General features: G+C 31.5%; 1 protein-coding gene across 1 annotated transcript; it reads left to right on the top strand.

Moving 5' to 3' along the window:
- The first annotated feature begins 216 nt into the window (after nucleotides 1-216).
- On the top strand, nucleotides 217-14,734 carry LOC111709539 (uncharacterized). The gene is given in 11 exon segments (XM_023483237.1): nucleotides 217-306; nucleotides 1,925-2,044; nucleotides 3,231-3,477; nucleotides 3,704-3,761; nucleotides 5,298-5,374; nucleotides 6,561-6,804; nucleotides 10,082-10,140; nucleotides 10,580-10,636; nucleotides 12,008-12,160; nucleotides 13,197-13,567; nucleotides 14,033-14,734. Coding segments are annotated over 11 exon segments (1,719 nt in total). The 5' UTR covers nucleotides 217-277; the 3' UTR covers nucleotides 14,337-14,734.
- Nucleotides 14,735-14,938: the final 204 nt, after the last annotated feature.

Consider the following 14,938-nt stretch of genomic DNA (forward strand, 5'->3'; position numbering starts at 1 on the left):
TCAGTCCGGTACTTGAAATGAACCGGAGTTTTCAGTGTGAGCTAATACAGATAAATATCCACAATTGTTGCTAAATACTCGTATTTTGCTTTGTTTGCTTAAAATTAGAAAAATATGCGGAGTAAAAAAAAATTATTAAACGATAGTTCAATAATTTACAAAAGTACTAGTCTAATTACTTATTATAACAAAAAAATTATAAATATACTTTTTTCAGCATCCTGTGGTGATACTACGTGATGTTGAGTACAGTTGGTTAAAGGCTGTTGTAGAGTACATGTACAGGGGAGAAGTTAAAGTACTCAGGTATTTACAGTACAATACATGTAATGATATAATGCACTATGTACATGAATATGATTTTTTGAAACTTCAAACAAATTTTACAGTTTCAAATTATAAAAGTTGCATAAGATTATTTTTAATGCAATATTTAAAATGTTAACTCTTACATAAGATTTTTGAGCAAAACCGAACCAACACAATTTTTGTCATCCATTTTTCGTCTAAGTAAAAATTTTTAATAAAAACTGTTGAGCACAAATAATTTAGTGATGTCCTTCGAGTTGTTGGTTTTTTGGTCGTTTTTTGTTTATATTTTCTTTCAGAGTCAAAATTTAGCATCGTGTAAGTACAACAAATGTATTTAAATTGTGTTTTCTAAATATTATTTTTCTTACACTATGTCAAATTTTAGACCTAGTAGAAGTTATATGCAAAAACAAATGTATTAAAATTGTGTTTTCTAAATATTATTTTTCTTACATAATGTCAAATTTTAGCCCTAGTAGAAGGTTTATGCAAAAAACGACCCAAAAACGATGCAAAAACGAGCGTGTCGTAACGATAGTTTTTCGGATCGTTTCTGGAGATTTTATTTTTTTAATGTCAAAGATATTACTGAGTTCAATAAATCAAAGTTTAACATAATACAGTTTTAAAATTTTCGAAGTTTTATTAATTTTTTTTCTTAAAACTATTAAAAACGATTAATAATATATTATTTGTAAATGTAAACGGAAAATGTTAATGTTAATCACATGATTACAGGACAGGGGCGATATCAATTTTATGATTACAAGAGTTATGTTGATTATATAATTACAGAAGTGATGTTGAATATACAATTACAGGAGTGATGTTGATTATATAATTACAGGAGTGATGTTGGTTACATAATTACAGAATTGATGCTGATTATATAATTAAAGGAGTTATGTTGATAATAAAATTACAGGAGTGATGTTGATTATATAATTACAGGAGTGATGTTGATTATACAATTACAGAAGTGCTGTTGATTATATAATTACAGAAGTGATGCTGATTATATAATTACAGAAGTGATGATGATTATATAATTACAGGAGTGATGTTGATTATATAATTACAGGAGTGATATTGATTATATAATTACAGAAGTGATGCTGATTATATAATTACAGAAGTGATGTTGATTATATAATTTCATGAGTGATGTTGACTATATAATTACAGGAGTGATACTGATTATATAATTACAGGAGTGATACTGATTATATAATTACAGGAGTGATACTGATTATATAATTACAGGAGTATACTGATTATATAATTACAGGAGTGATACTGATTATATAATTACAGGAGTGATACTGATTATATAATTACAGAATTGATACTGATTATATAATTACAAGAGTGATACTGATTATATAATTACAGGAGTGATACTGATTATATAATTACAAGAGTGATGCTGATTATATAATTACAAGAGTGATGTTGATTATATAATTTCTAATCAATGCTAAATCATTAAGTAAACCATCAAAATACCCAAAATAAAGCAGAAACCAAAAATCAAGCTTCAAATCTTCATAGTTTTGGGTCGTTTTTACAGTCTCGACCATTGTGGGTAACCCTGTACAATAAATAATTCCAGGAGTGATGTTGACGGTGTAATGAAGGCTGCAGAGGCACTACAGGTTCGAGGACTGGTTAAACTGGAACAACAGAAACATGAGACAAAAATATCATTGAAGACTAGCGAACAACAAATCAGGTTTATATATATTCATATAGAGTTTACAGTTTATTATCTGAAATATTGTTAATTTTCAGAAAATAACCTATCATCATTATTTTGACAATAATTCAATTATTTTTAAGTTTATAAGAAAAAAACACAGTTTTTCCAGGTTAATTCAAATCCAAAATAAAAAAATGTTCTCCGAAAAAAAGATATGAAAACATATAAAAATTCTTGAATTCTTTACTTGAATTCTCCTTATTGCAGATAGTTAAAATCACGACTATTTGGGAATACGTGAAATATTAAAAAATGAAATATTTAAACTTTATTGTTATAAAAACATCAATTTTGTTCATGATTGTATTTAAATTGATTTGTTTCACAAACAAACACAGAATTTGTAAAAAAAAAAAACGTCAAAACGGACAAAGTAAATCTAAAATAGATTAAAACTAAGGACTAGAAGATGTGCTTTTTATTTTTTCTTTAAGTTTGATTATTCAATAATAAGCATTTGAAAGTAAAAACATTTAGCTGTAAGACATATGGGTGCGGACAGGAAGATAGATTCGGGTAAGCGCGCTGCGATATGTTTGTGAATCAAGTACGGGATGGAAGCATATATGAGTGCGGCGCNCTCCACCAAGATTGAAAAATGCGACTTTTATAAACTAATGAAAAGAAATATTAAATATTTCCGATTATAAAGTGGGTCGCGAAGTGCAATGAAATTTTTGTTTTGTTTATATGTACATGTCAAGCCCCTGTGCCTGTGAGAAAACCATCTCTATTCCGTCTCGTATTACCTCGCAGTAGCTCATCAATTCTACTTCTACAAATATCTCAGGGTTTCAGTTAAACACTGTTAAAAATATGCAGCAAACTTAATAATTTTGCAATAGAAATTGTCTAAGTTGGACTGTTGCAATTATGGTATATTAAAAAGTTTTTTTATTACCTTATTTTGTTTTTTTAACAGAGCTCTGCTAAATATTGGTGGTTGATTCTTTCAAGATAATTTTCTTTTTAAAAAATTCTTGTGTATCTCATAAATTGATAAAATAAAACATTTTAATCCTTTCAAGTCCAAAAGAGAACAGTCTGTATCTGTCAATTGGAATAAGAGTTTTTTTATTCCATACAAGTGCTCTTAAATGCATTTTTTTTCTTAAATGCTATTATATTTTTTTCACATATTTATTTTATTTGTATTTAGTCAAGGTTGGATGAGTACCCCCACGGCCCAGGACCTCACCCTAGCAGCATTGCCCTGCAAGAAGCGCAGACTAACCGGTTCTACTGACAGTTTAGCGCCACTAATCCACACTAGAGAATCCAAACCAGTTTGCCGGGAGTCAGCTGGTTTTCGAGAAACCGGTTTGCCAATTACACGTGGAGTTTCTCCACAAGATATGTCCGATATCCGTCCAGATATACTTGAAATGATCAAAGAAGAACAGAAGGTAATAACATAAATATTGATATAGGGGTGAAAAATGAATGAAAATATACGTCTAAATCAATCTCCCCCCGTAGTCTTGTTTTGATATACATTGTTAATAAACCAAAACTATTTCTTTCCGTTAATGGTTATAACATCATTATTATTATCGTATGTTTTATCATTACATTATTATCTTTATTCTTTAAATATCAGAACAATTTTATTAATAAATCTATCAATTTAAGGCTAAGATGGTCGAATTGTCCCATGGTTGGATGTCGTCTTCTACGTCTACTTCTCCAGGTAAGCAATTAATCAACCTATGTAAAGGAAACTGACCTATTGTTTTATGACGTATAAAGACTCCCTAAATCGTTCTAGAGGAACCAGACCTAATAATTGAAGACTCCTAAAGATCAGATATAGTACAGCCCAATACATAAAGTAAAAATGTCCTAGATAATTTATCTAGGAAAAATGTATTTGCACTCTGTGTAATTTTTCTCTACATTAATAAGAGAAAAATTTCTGCACTATAATTTATCATTAAGTGTACCAAATATTCATAAATAAATATTATCTTGGAAACCCAGCTTTGCCTGGAAGTGTATAAAGTTTTCTTTTTAAAGTCAAAGTAAATTAGTAACAAAAATGTGAAACTGATTTAAAGTAACCGAATGACCGGAGAATAGATGAATCATGCATTATTTTAAGTTTTGATCTTCTTGGCTGTAGTAGTTGCAATCTTGCACTTCAAATAAAAACTTTCAATTTCTTGACATTTTGTATTTGCAAAAATTTGTCCATTTAAAAAATGTTGAATTTCGTTTTTCCTTTTCCTTGAACATGTTTCTGTACAAACCTGCCGATTGTCCCACATCTTTTACTAAAATCTAACCTAATTAATACGTATTAAATATGCCAGAAAATTTTGCTGTCATAAAAATGAAAATTATGTGTGTTTTTGTTCATAACATTTTTATGTTCAAAACTTTAATCAACACCATTAATAATTATCCAAAAAAACTTGCATTAAACTGTTTAATTATTAACAATAAACAGTTAATGTAACTTAATGCTTGTATAAAAACACGTAAAATGTATTAAAGGTTTCAGAATACTATATTTATTTAAACCGCCATACTATTTCTATTGGTTCAGAATAGACAACAAACACATGACTGAACCCTGATTGGATCAGGCGCTAATGGACTCGGCATACAGGAGTGAATATGGAAAAAAATAACTTTAAAAAAAATAATAGTTTTAAAGATAAACTGTGTTAATTCTTATCTTGGTTTAAATATTGCCGCCAAGTTGAAGAGCTGTAAAACCGTTTACACGAATTGTTGTATTTAGTAAAGTTTATAAACGAGAATTTGTTTAATTGTATAATCTAATGTAATTTTAATAACAAGCTCGGTTCATTACTAATTCATACATATCCCACAATTTAGAAATTAAAATTAAACTTTAGGTTAGAATTCTAGTTTAATCAAATTACTTATTTAAAGGGAACTTCAAGCGATTCTCTATTTACAGAGTGGCGGCATGTCCGATTTAGACCGGTACCCTTTAAACTTTTGTCTGTCAAGGATGATTGAATTATTATTGAAAATTTATTATTATTATTTGTGACTTAACCTACACATTTATGATTCATATATAAAAGGAAAAACAATTAACAGAATTCATTACGTTTTTCGAAGTAAATATTTAGATATAACCATCATTGTAACTAAGATAGATAGAGATTTAAAGGCACCATTGTGAATCAGAATCTTTAAATAGAGGTTTACTTGAAATGATGCCACAGTTCCTTTAAAATGAAAATTTCAGGGTGCTCGATGAACTATCAAACACAACTACAGAATATGTGGCAAAAGTGCTGGAATCAGAACTCATCAGTTTTCCAGGTATACTTTATAGTAGAGATTAGAACTCTTCAGTTCTCCAGGTATACTTTACAGTAGAGATTAGATCTCTTCAGTTCTCCAGTTTATAGTAGAGATTAGAACTCTTCATTTCTCCAGGTAAACTTTATAGTAGAGATTAGAACTCTTCAGTTCTCCCGGTATACTTTATAGTAGAGATTAGAACTAGTTCTCTAGGCATACTTAATAGTAGAGATTAGAACTCTTCAGTTTTCCATGTATACTTTATAGTAGAGATTAGAACTATTCAGTTCTCTAGACATACTTTATAGTAGAGATTAGAACTATTCAGTTCTCTAGGTATACTTTATAGTAGAGATCAAAACTATTCAGTTCTTTAGGCATACTTTATAGTAGAGATTAGAACTCTTCAGTTCTCCCGGTATACTTTATAGTAGAGATTAGAACTCTTCAGTTCTCTAGGTATACTTTATAGTAGAAATTAGAACTATTCAGTTCTCTAGGTATACTTTATAGAAGAGATTAAAACTATTCAGTTCTCTAGGCATTCTTAATAGTAGAGATTAGAACTCTTCAGTTTTCCATGTATACTTTATAGTAGAGATTAGAACTATTCAGTTCTCTAGGCATACTTTATAGTAGAGATTAGAACTCTTCAGTTCTTTATGTATACTTAATAGTAGAGATTAGGACTATTCAGTTCTTTATGTATACTTAATAGTAGAGATTAGGACTATTCAGTTCTCTATGTATACTTTATAGAGAGATTAGGACTATTCAGTTCTCTATGTATACTTAATAGTAGAGATTAGGACTATTCAGTTCTCCAGGTTTACTTAAAAGTTGAGATTTGATTCAATTCTCTGGGTATATACTTTATAGCAGAGATTATAACTATTCTGTTCTCTATGTATACTTAATAGTAGAGATTAGAACTAGGTTCTTTATAGGATATGCAATGACAAACCATTGGTGTGGAATATCCTTTAACCCTTTATCTACTTAAAAGTGAGGAATATATCGTCACTTTTCCAGAGAAATAAAACTTAAACATAACCAATTTTTTACCAAGACCAACAAGGAAATCTCATTCATTCTTTACCTGATCAAAATTAAAAGGGTACCGTTGTGAATTGGATGCACCACTCTACAAATGGAGGGTAATGAACTTAGTTCTCCATTCTGTTTAATGAATTAATGAATCTAGGGGTTGAGATATAGAGAACGCGGACCAATGAAATCCTGGAGACCTGAAACAATGGCTGAAGCAATATGGTCCGTTAAATAAACGGAGTAATTATATTTAAATTGTAAACTTTATGTGATATAATACAAACTTTGTATTTAGGCGGCTCGAAAACATGATATACCTTATCCTACCTTCGTTCTCTACGCTAACAGAGTACACAACATGCTTGGACCTTCAGTTCTTAACAGTCTTTCAGGAGGAGGTAACGTTTATATACAGGGTGTCTTAACAAAAAACGGGGAAGAAGGGTCTACAGACTCGTTTGTGATCGAGATTGAGACCATTTTTAAATTCTATGTACAATTTCCGATTTAATGAGCCCAATCGTAGGCTTGTAGATCTAAAAATAACAACTTTAAAGGCTCCTGCATTTTTCAATTGGACCGGGTAAAAAGTAAAAGAAAATCTTCGTTGCACAATTTTGTATTGAATGTTAGGTTACAGTTTATTAAAATTTAGTTTACAGTTTAGTATAATCATATTTAAAACGTCCACCATTAGCATGGCAAGATACATTTGGGCCCTTGATCTAATTTCAAAAATAACTTTTCGGGAGAAAGCAGCACGTGGATTTAACGGTTTTGTCAACATTCCAGAAAACTGTGACTTTCGATAACAATTTGACCCATTAAACACAATTTTTTAGACTTTTTTCTAAAATACTTTTTTGTCGGCATATGCATTTTGAAGGAAAAAGTATAAACTAACCAAATCCGTAAGGTAAAAGATTGTTGAATTAAAAACCAAAAGACGTTTAATTTGTAAATAAAAGAAACCGAATGCTGCTCACTCTGGTTAGTCCGCGGTGGCAGGGTCTAGGGTAGATATATATCTCCTGATGTTGATCTCAAGTTTGTAAAGGGAATGAGGCTTTGAGATAAAAAACCTTTGATTTTGTAAACCCTGACAGGTAAATATCACATGGATTCTGGTCAAGGAACCGTACTGAACAATCATGTCCTCTAATTGACCTTCGCTTACAACTCTATTCTGTAAATAAGTATGTAAACCCTTAAACAAAATTGTGCAAACGGAGATTATCGTTATTTTTACCAAATTTACTCAGTCCAGTTGGAAACTTTAGAAGTATGTAAAATTGTTATTTTGTCATTGAATCGGAAATTGTACGTAGATTTCAAAAATGGTCTCAATCTTGAAAATCCGATTACAAACGAGTCTTTAGACCCTGATTCTCCTGTCCCCTATCCCATTATTCCCTTAATGTAGAAACAACAATATATTGTAGGATGCTATAGACACTGTCATGGGTATCCGAATTAATTATAAAGATATTAAGTAGTTTGAACTCAAAAAGCGATATTACAAAAGAATTGAGTCTTTGCCACAAACTCAAGTTTTCTAATCCCTATATCTTTGCAACCTGGTGGTGTAAATATTTGATATCCAAATCTTAGATTATTTGATCTAACATAAGGGCGTCATAGTTTGAAATATTTAATACCTACGAAATTGGGTTGCATAGATATAGGGATTAAAAAAGCGGAGTTTGTGGCAAAGACTACTTTTGAATGACCTCACAATACATTTAATCCGAACTTTGTTTAACCATGCTAATATTTCTATAATGCTAATATTTCAATAACCTATAATGAGATTTTAGCAAGTGTAAGATCAGAAAACACTTAAATCAGAAAACCCAGAGGCCGTTTCCTATAGGACGGGTCGGAGGGTACAGACTAGATTGGACCCCTCATTCAACCCCCCTCCCCTTATAGTCATAATTTTCTTCTCATAAAACATGTAATAACTAAATATAATACGTTTTCCATTGAAGATATTTACTTTTCCTGAATTACTTTCATAAAAAATTTTGTAATTTATTTGATAAGAATAACAATATGTTAAAAACTTATGGGAGGGTAAAGTTTGAGTTTGTTCAGAAATATTAGATTCTTAGAACGGAAAATATGATAAATTTAAAAATATTTGAATTTATTATGTTTTCATTTTCATAAAAATTTATGGTTGAAATATTTATAAATATTTTTGCCTACTTTCTTTACAATTAAAGAATTAGTAGTTTTACAATGTTTAAAAGAAATAAAAATCCATTAAATTATATTTATTGAGTGAGAATTGCAAATAAAACAAATTTAAAGAGTCAAAGTAACATAAAAATATGACTGCCCCTTCCCCTCCCTTCCTTATCACCCCCTCCTCTCAAACTCCCTTTATCCCACCTACCATCTAACTACGCCTCTAACCTCCACCTCTAACTAAGCCTATAACCTCAACCTCTAACTACACCTCTTACCTCCACCTCTAATTCTACGCCTCTAACCTCCACCTTTAACTCCGCCTCTAACCTCCACCTCTAACTACGCCTCTAACCTCCACCTCTAACTACGCCTGGATACCTCCACCTCTAACTACGCCTCTAACCTCCACCTCTTACTACGCCTCTAACCTCCACCTCTGAACCTGACCTCCCCAACATTCTTCCAATTTATTGAATTGTTTGAAGTCCGTCCATGCATAAAAGTGTATTGTGTCGGTGCTCTGTTTGATTAGTTTTATAGCTAGAGTCAGAACATTTATTCATGATTCTTCACAGCATTACGATACAACATCATTTTATAGACAGACAATTTGGCAGACGGATTATAGACAGATAACTGGACAGAAAACTAGACAGATTACTTTACAGACAACTATACTGATAACTAGACAGATAACAAGACAAACAGCTAAAAAGACAAAAAGACAGACTATTAGACAGACAACTAGAAAGACAACTAATCAGAGAACAGGACAGATAGCTAAACAGACAACTAGACAGACAACTTGAAATACAACTACAACTAGAAAAGCATATAGAAGAAAACTAGAAAGACAAATAGAAAGACAAAAAGAAAGCACCAAGAAAGACAAATAGAAAGAAAACTAGAAAACATCTAGAAAGACAAATAGAAAGACAAATAAAAAAGACAAATAGAAAGGCAAAAAGAAAGACGAATAGAAAGACAAATAGAAAGACAACTAGAAAAGCATTTAGAAAGGCAACTAGAAAGACAAATGAAAAGACAAATAGAAAAGCATCAAGCAAGACAAATAGAAAGAAAACTAGAAAAGCATCTAGAAAGACAAAAAAAGAAAACTAGAAAACATCTAGAAAGGCAAATAGAAAGAAAATTAGAAAAACATCTAGAAAGGCAAATAGAAAGAAAACTAGAAAAAACATCTAGAAAGGCAAATAGAAAGAGAACTAGAAAAACATCTAGAAAGGCAAATAGAAAGAGAACTAGAAAAAACATCTAGAGAGGCAAATAGAAAGACAAATAGAAACGCAACTTGGAAAAGAAAGAAAAAGAACAAAAAACCTAGAATAAATCTATTAGGAAACAAAAACTGTTAAAAATGTGTTTGTGGTTATGTTATTCATCCTTCATAAATGTTTTATAGGAGTGAATATTAAATAAAGAATTTTTTAATTTTCAAATTGAAACAAAAATGTTTAGATCTACGACCAAAGGGGCGAGGACGGCCTCAAAGAATTCTGCTTGGACAGTGGCCGGAGGTGATAATTTGTTAAATAAAATTTAGTCAGAGCTAAAGGGCAATACTATTTAATTATATAACTCATATTGGTTTAATCACTGTAAGGAATAAGGATAAGGATGAGACTTCAGAGACGACTGTTAGGAATATTTACTGTCTGTTTCCTTAAATTAATAATTCCCTCTCATTGTTAACTTGTTTTTGTTCTTTGGAAAATCAATGAATAAGCCATTGAACGACTTTATTTATGAAAGAATACTTAATTTTTAACCCTGAAATCAACATATTTTTTAAGTTTCAGGTCGTCTTCGCAGTCTCATCCTTTATAGGTAACCATGTATTGTTGTTCATAATGAATGCTCATAAAAACTAAGTTTCTCAACCCCATGAGAGACTTTGTGATACCATGAGCAGCAAACATGTACCTTTAGAAATATATAAATTGATGATAATTTTAGGATCATGTCCGTCATGTTATCAGAGCAGTAGTCTTCCGTGACGGAGCCATGTCAGAGGTGAGACGCAGCAGCATTCAATTGTGATTTTAAAGATCATGCTACAACTTTTTAGCGTTTTGTATGTAAAACAAAAATCTGTTCGTCTGTTAAGTGCATGCAAATTGCAAATACATTAAAAATCTTTAAGATTTTGAATATCATGCTACAATTTTAAATTTCATTTTGTTGAATAATATAGTTTTTTTATGTAAAACAAATTTTTTTTTCTATTAAGTGCATTATAATAGCAAATATATTAAAAAACTATCGATGATTTAGCATGATTGATGAGTTCATGTGCTCCAACTAATTTTTCTAATAACATTTTAAACTTTAAACTATTGCTCTTCATTCTCAAAAACATCGTGGATTTTTCTGTAAGTTGCTCAAAAAGTTTGGGCCCAATCGGTTCAGCCATTTCGACGTTTCTTAGATACAAACAAACCATGGCCAAATAGATAGATTCCGCAGAAATACATTATTGTCCATTTTCACAAAAAAAAATTGTGCATTATGATGAACAAGTTCTGTTGAAAAGAAATTGAACAATTTAATATATTTTTATTTGACATTTCATTTTGAGATAACAATTAAATTTACAAAATTGTCGAGAAAATATAATTTTCAACTTTACCTTACACAACCATTAAATATTGTTATATTTAATTATAATCAAATTTCAAGTTTTAAACAAAATTAGGATAAAAGTATAATATTCTTACGTTTTCGTGTTAAAATAATTAAATCAAAAATTAATTTAATTTTAAATTAATCAAATTAAAAATTAGTCAAATTAAATAAACTTAATGAATTATTACGGGTGCAGAATACAGTTTGTATTAAAGTATGTGTACACTGTGCACTCTGCAGAACAAACAAATAAAAGGAATAAAATTAACCTGGAATTGTTTTGTGAGAATGTTTTTGATGCGAAATTGTTTAATTTGCATTCAGGTTACTTTATTTCTTGCAATAATAATTATTAATTCAAAACACTTCAAAGGTTAAAAATAAACAAAGTAATATCAGTTTTTAATTAAAATTTATTCTTTTTCAATTTGTTTTATAAATGATTTGTTTATTCTTTCTAGTTGTTATTGTATACTACACACAACTACCATATTATTTTCACCACTTATAAATCTTAATATTTGATACATGTATTAAGTACTTTAACTAAACTCTATATTTTTAACTTCCCTACTTTTACTAAACTTTGGTACACTTCGCTACTTTTACTAAACTCTATATTTTGTGGACTTCGCTACTTTTCATAAACTCTATATTTTGTAGACTTCGCTACTTTTACTAAACTCTATATTTTGAAGACTTCGCTACCTAACCCAAAACTATGTAATTCGTGGAAATTACAAAATATTATTTTTGTAGACTCCACCCCCCGTCCTGAACTCTGAGACGCCGCCTCCAACCCAACCCAGCCTAGCATCAGAATCTAAATCCGCCCAGGCAGTTTTTGAACTGCAAATGAAGAACTTTTACAACAATCCGTTGGCTTCTCAGCTCCTGGCTGCTTCTAGTAAGGTACAGTTTAGCTTATCAGATTCTGGGTTCTTCTAGTAAGGTATAGCTACTAGCTACTAGTAAGGTATAGCTACTAAGCTCCTGACTGCTTCTATTAAGGTATAGTTTAACTTCTTAGCTCCTGCAGACTACTTTTACTAAGTTGAAGTTAAGCTACTAAGCTCCTGACTGCTTTTAAAAGGATATAGTTCAGCTTCTCAGCTCCTGGGCCCTGGCTGCTTCTAGATAGGTATAGTTTAGCTTCTCAGTTCCCGGCTGCTTCTAGTAAGGTATAGTTTACCTTCTCAGCTTCTGGTTACTTCTGGTAAGATATAGTTAAGCTTCTTAGCTCCTGACTGCTTCTATTAAGGTATAGTTAAGCTTCTTTGCTCCTGACTGCTCTTAAAAGGATATAGTTCAGCTTCTCAGCTCCTGGGCCCTGGCTGCTTCTAGATAGGTATAGTTTAGCTTCTCAGTTCCCGGCTGCTTCTAGTAAGGTATAGTTTACCTTCTCAGCTTCTGGTTACTTCTGGTAAGATATAGTTAAGCTTCTTAGCTCCTGCAGACTACTTTTAGTAAGATATAGTTAAGCTACTAAGCTCCTGACTGCTTCTATTAAGGTATAGTTAAGCTTCTTTGCTCCTGGCTGCGCTTAAAAGGGTATAATTCAGCTTTTCAGCTCCTGGGTCCTGGCTGCTTCTAGATAGGTATAGTTCAGCTTCTCAGTTCCTGACTGCTTCTAGAAAGGTATAGTTAAGCTTCTTAGTTCCTGACTACTTCTATTAAAGTTATAAAACACGGAGTTTTTTGTTATTGTATTTCCGTTTTTCTGATTTTAAATATGAAATATATAAAATGCAATCTTTATAGTAAGATTTTTATACCAGTTAGATGTTTTTTTAGAAAGTTTTTGAAATCCCTTTTTAATACTGTAGTTAAATTTTAAAGATCTATTGTAAATGGTTTTAATGAAAGTTGAAATAAAATCTATTAAAAACCTGATTATAAAAAATTCTTTTATTGATTGTATTTTTATTAGTTATCTGTAACTGTTTAGATGTATCATCAGTTTGAAGAGGGTAGATTAATGTCCGGGTTTATCAAACAGGAGATATCAGATCCGTCCTACGAGGACGCAGAGGAGGACGAGACCATGTCCTTAAGTAGGGACAAGGACCGAAGCAAGGACGGAATACAAGCGTCCTCCCGGACAGGACGAGATGGGGCTATGGACGAGAAAATGTTAAGTGGACAGGACGAACGGTTGAGTTCAAGAGAAGGATGGATAGGACAGGACGGGAGGATAGATGAGAGCAGTCAGATCAAGGGTATAGATGAGCAGAGGGGTGATCAAGGAGAGGACGGGTTTAAGAGTGATGTCGGAGAACTATCTCAGAGAATATCAGCGCTCTCTCAGGACGAATTCAGGTTAGTTTTCATTGTCATGATTTTTAAAAATGTTGACGTTCAAATAATTTTCATATTTAAATTTTCCTAAATGATTACTACCATGCGTCCTGTTTCTTGAAATATATGAGTTTTAAATATAATTTTAACTGTCCGAAATATATGGTTACCTGCAGGCTGCAGCAGTTTATATGCAGTTTTCCTCTTGGCCAAGTCAATAAACTCATGAAAAGCCTTTATAATTAGCAACTGACCAAATCTAACCTTTTGTGTCATATTTAGAGATCGTCATTATATTCTGATCTTTCATTGTAAGCTTTCAAAAACAAAATTATCAATAAAATAAAGAAAATGCGTTTTTGCCACAAACTCAAATTTTCTAATCCTTATATCTTTGCAACCTGATTATGTAAACCTTTGATATCGGCTTGCGAAGATAAAAGGATTAGAAAATTAGGATTTGTGGCAAAATCTCATTTCCTCTAGGAAACGTTCCCAAGAAACTTCGCTAAACCTTGATTCCGGGAGGTTTAAGGAAGATACAGAGAAGTTCCGAGGAAGCATCGGAAGGTTTAGTGAAGACGGAGATAGGTTCAGTGCGGAGAGGGAGAGGTTCAGCGGAGTCGGTGAGAGGTTCAGTACAGAGAGTGAGAGGTTTGCTTCAGACACGGAGAGGTTTAATCCGGAAGTAATTCTAACCGAGCTAAATAAGAATAGTCACAGTAACAACAATACCAAAGATGTCTCTTCAATGAGACAGAGTATTCTGGCTCAACAGGATCCGTCCTAGGTAAATGCACTGTATGTACATTATGTACAGTGACCTGATCAAAGTCTAACTATTCTTAAACCAGAGCTTGAAAATTTAGAAATTATTAAACTTTGAAACTAGGTATTGAGACCTGGTTTGATTGTAGGACAAATTTGTAAATATCATTATCACCACTATTTATAGTTTCCTATGGTGTATCTTCATTGTACTGCATCTTTGTACCGGAATAGTTTTTGTACAAGGGTGCATCTACAATCTACATAAACAGTGTACTGTGTACTTTGTTGTAATAAAATGTAGTATTCTATAGTGACACATAGGACTACTATAAAGTTAATACAGGGTTTTATAGGCTTAAGTCTATACACTAGAGTCTGTATAGTTTCATGTCTACAAGACTAGTCCTAAAAAAGTTTTATCTGTAGTAACAAAACTAGTCTTCATAGTATAACTTTAAACCAACTTTTTTTTATGATCAAGACTTTCTCTTGAAAATGTTAAAAATACAGTGAGGACCAGAAAACTCTGGAGTAAGAAGACGACTTTTAGACTCAAATTATGACTTTAGACAGTCCAATGAACATGAGAAACAACAACTGTGCAGTGTAAACAGTCCCATT

The sequence above is a fragment of the Eurytemora carolleeae genome, unplaced genomic scaffold (genome assembly GCF_000591075.1).
Source record: "Eurytemora carolleeae unplaced genomic scaffold, Eaff_2.0 scaffold980, whole genome shotgun sequence".
NCBI classification, from domain to species: domain Eukaryota; kingdom Metazoa; phylum Arthropoda; class Copepoda; order Calanoida; family Temoridae; genus Eurytemora; species Eurytemora carolleeae.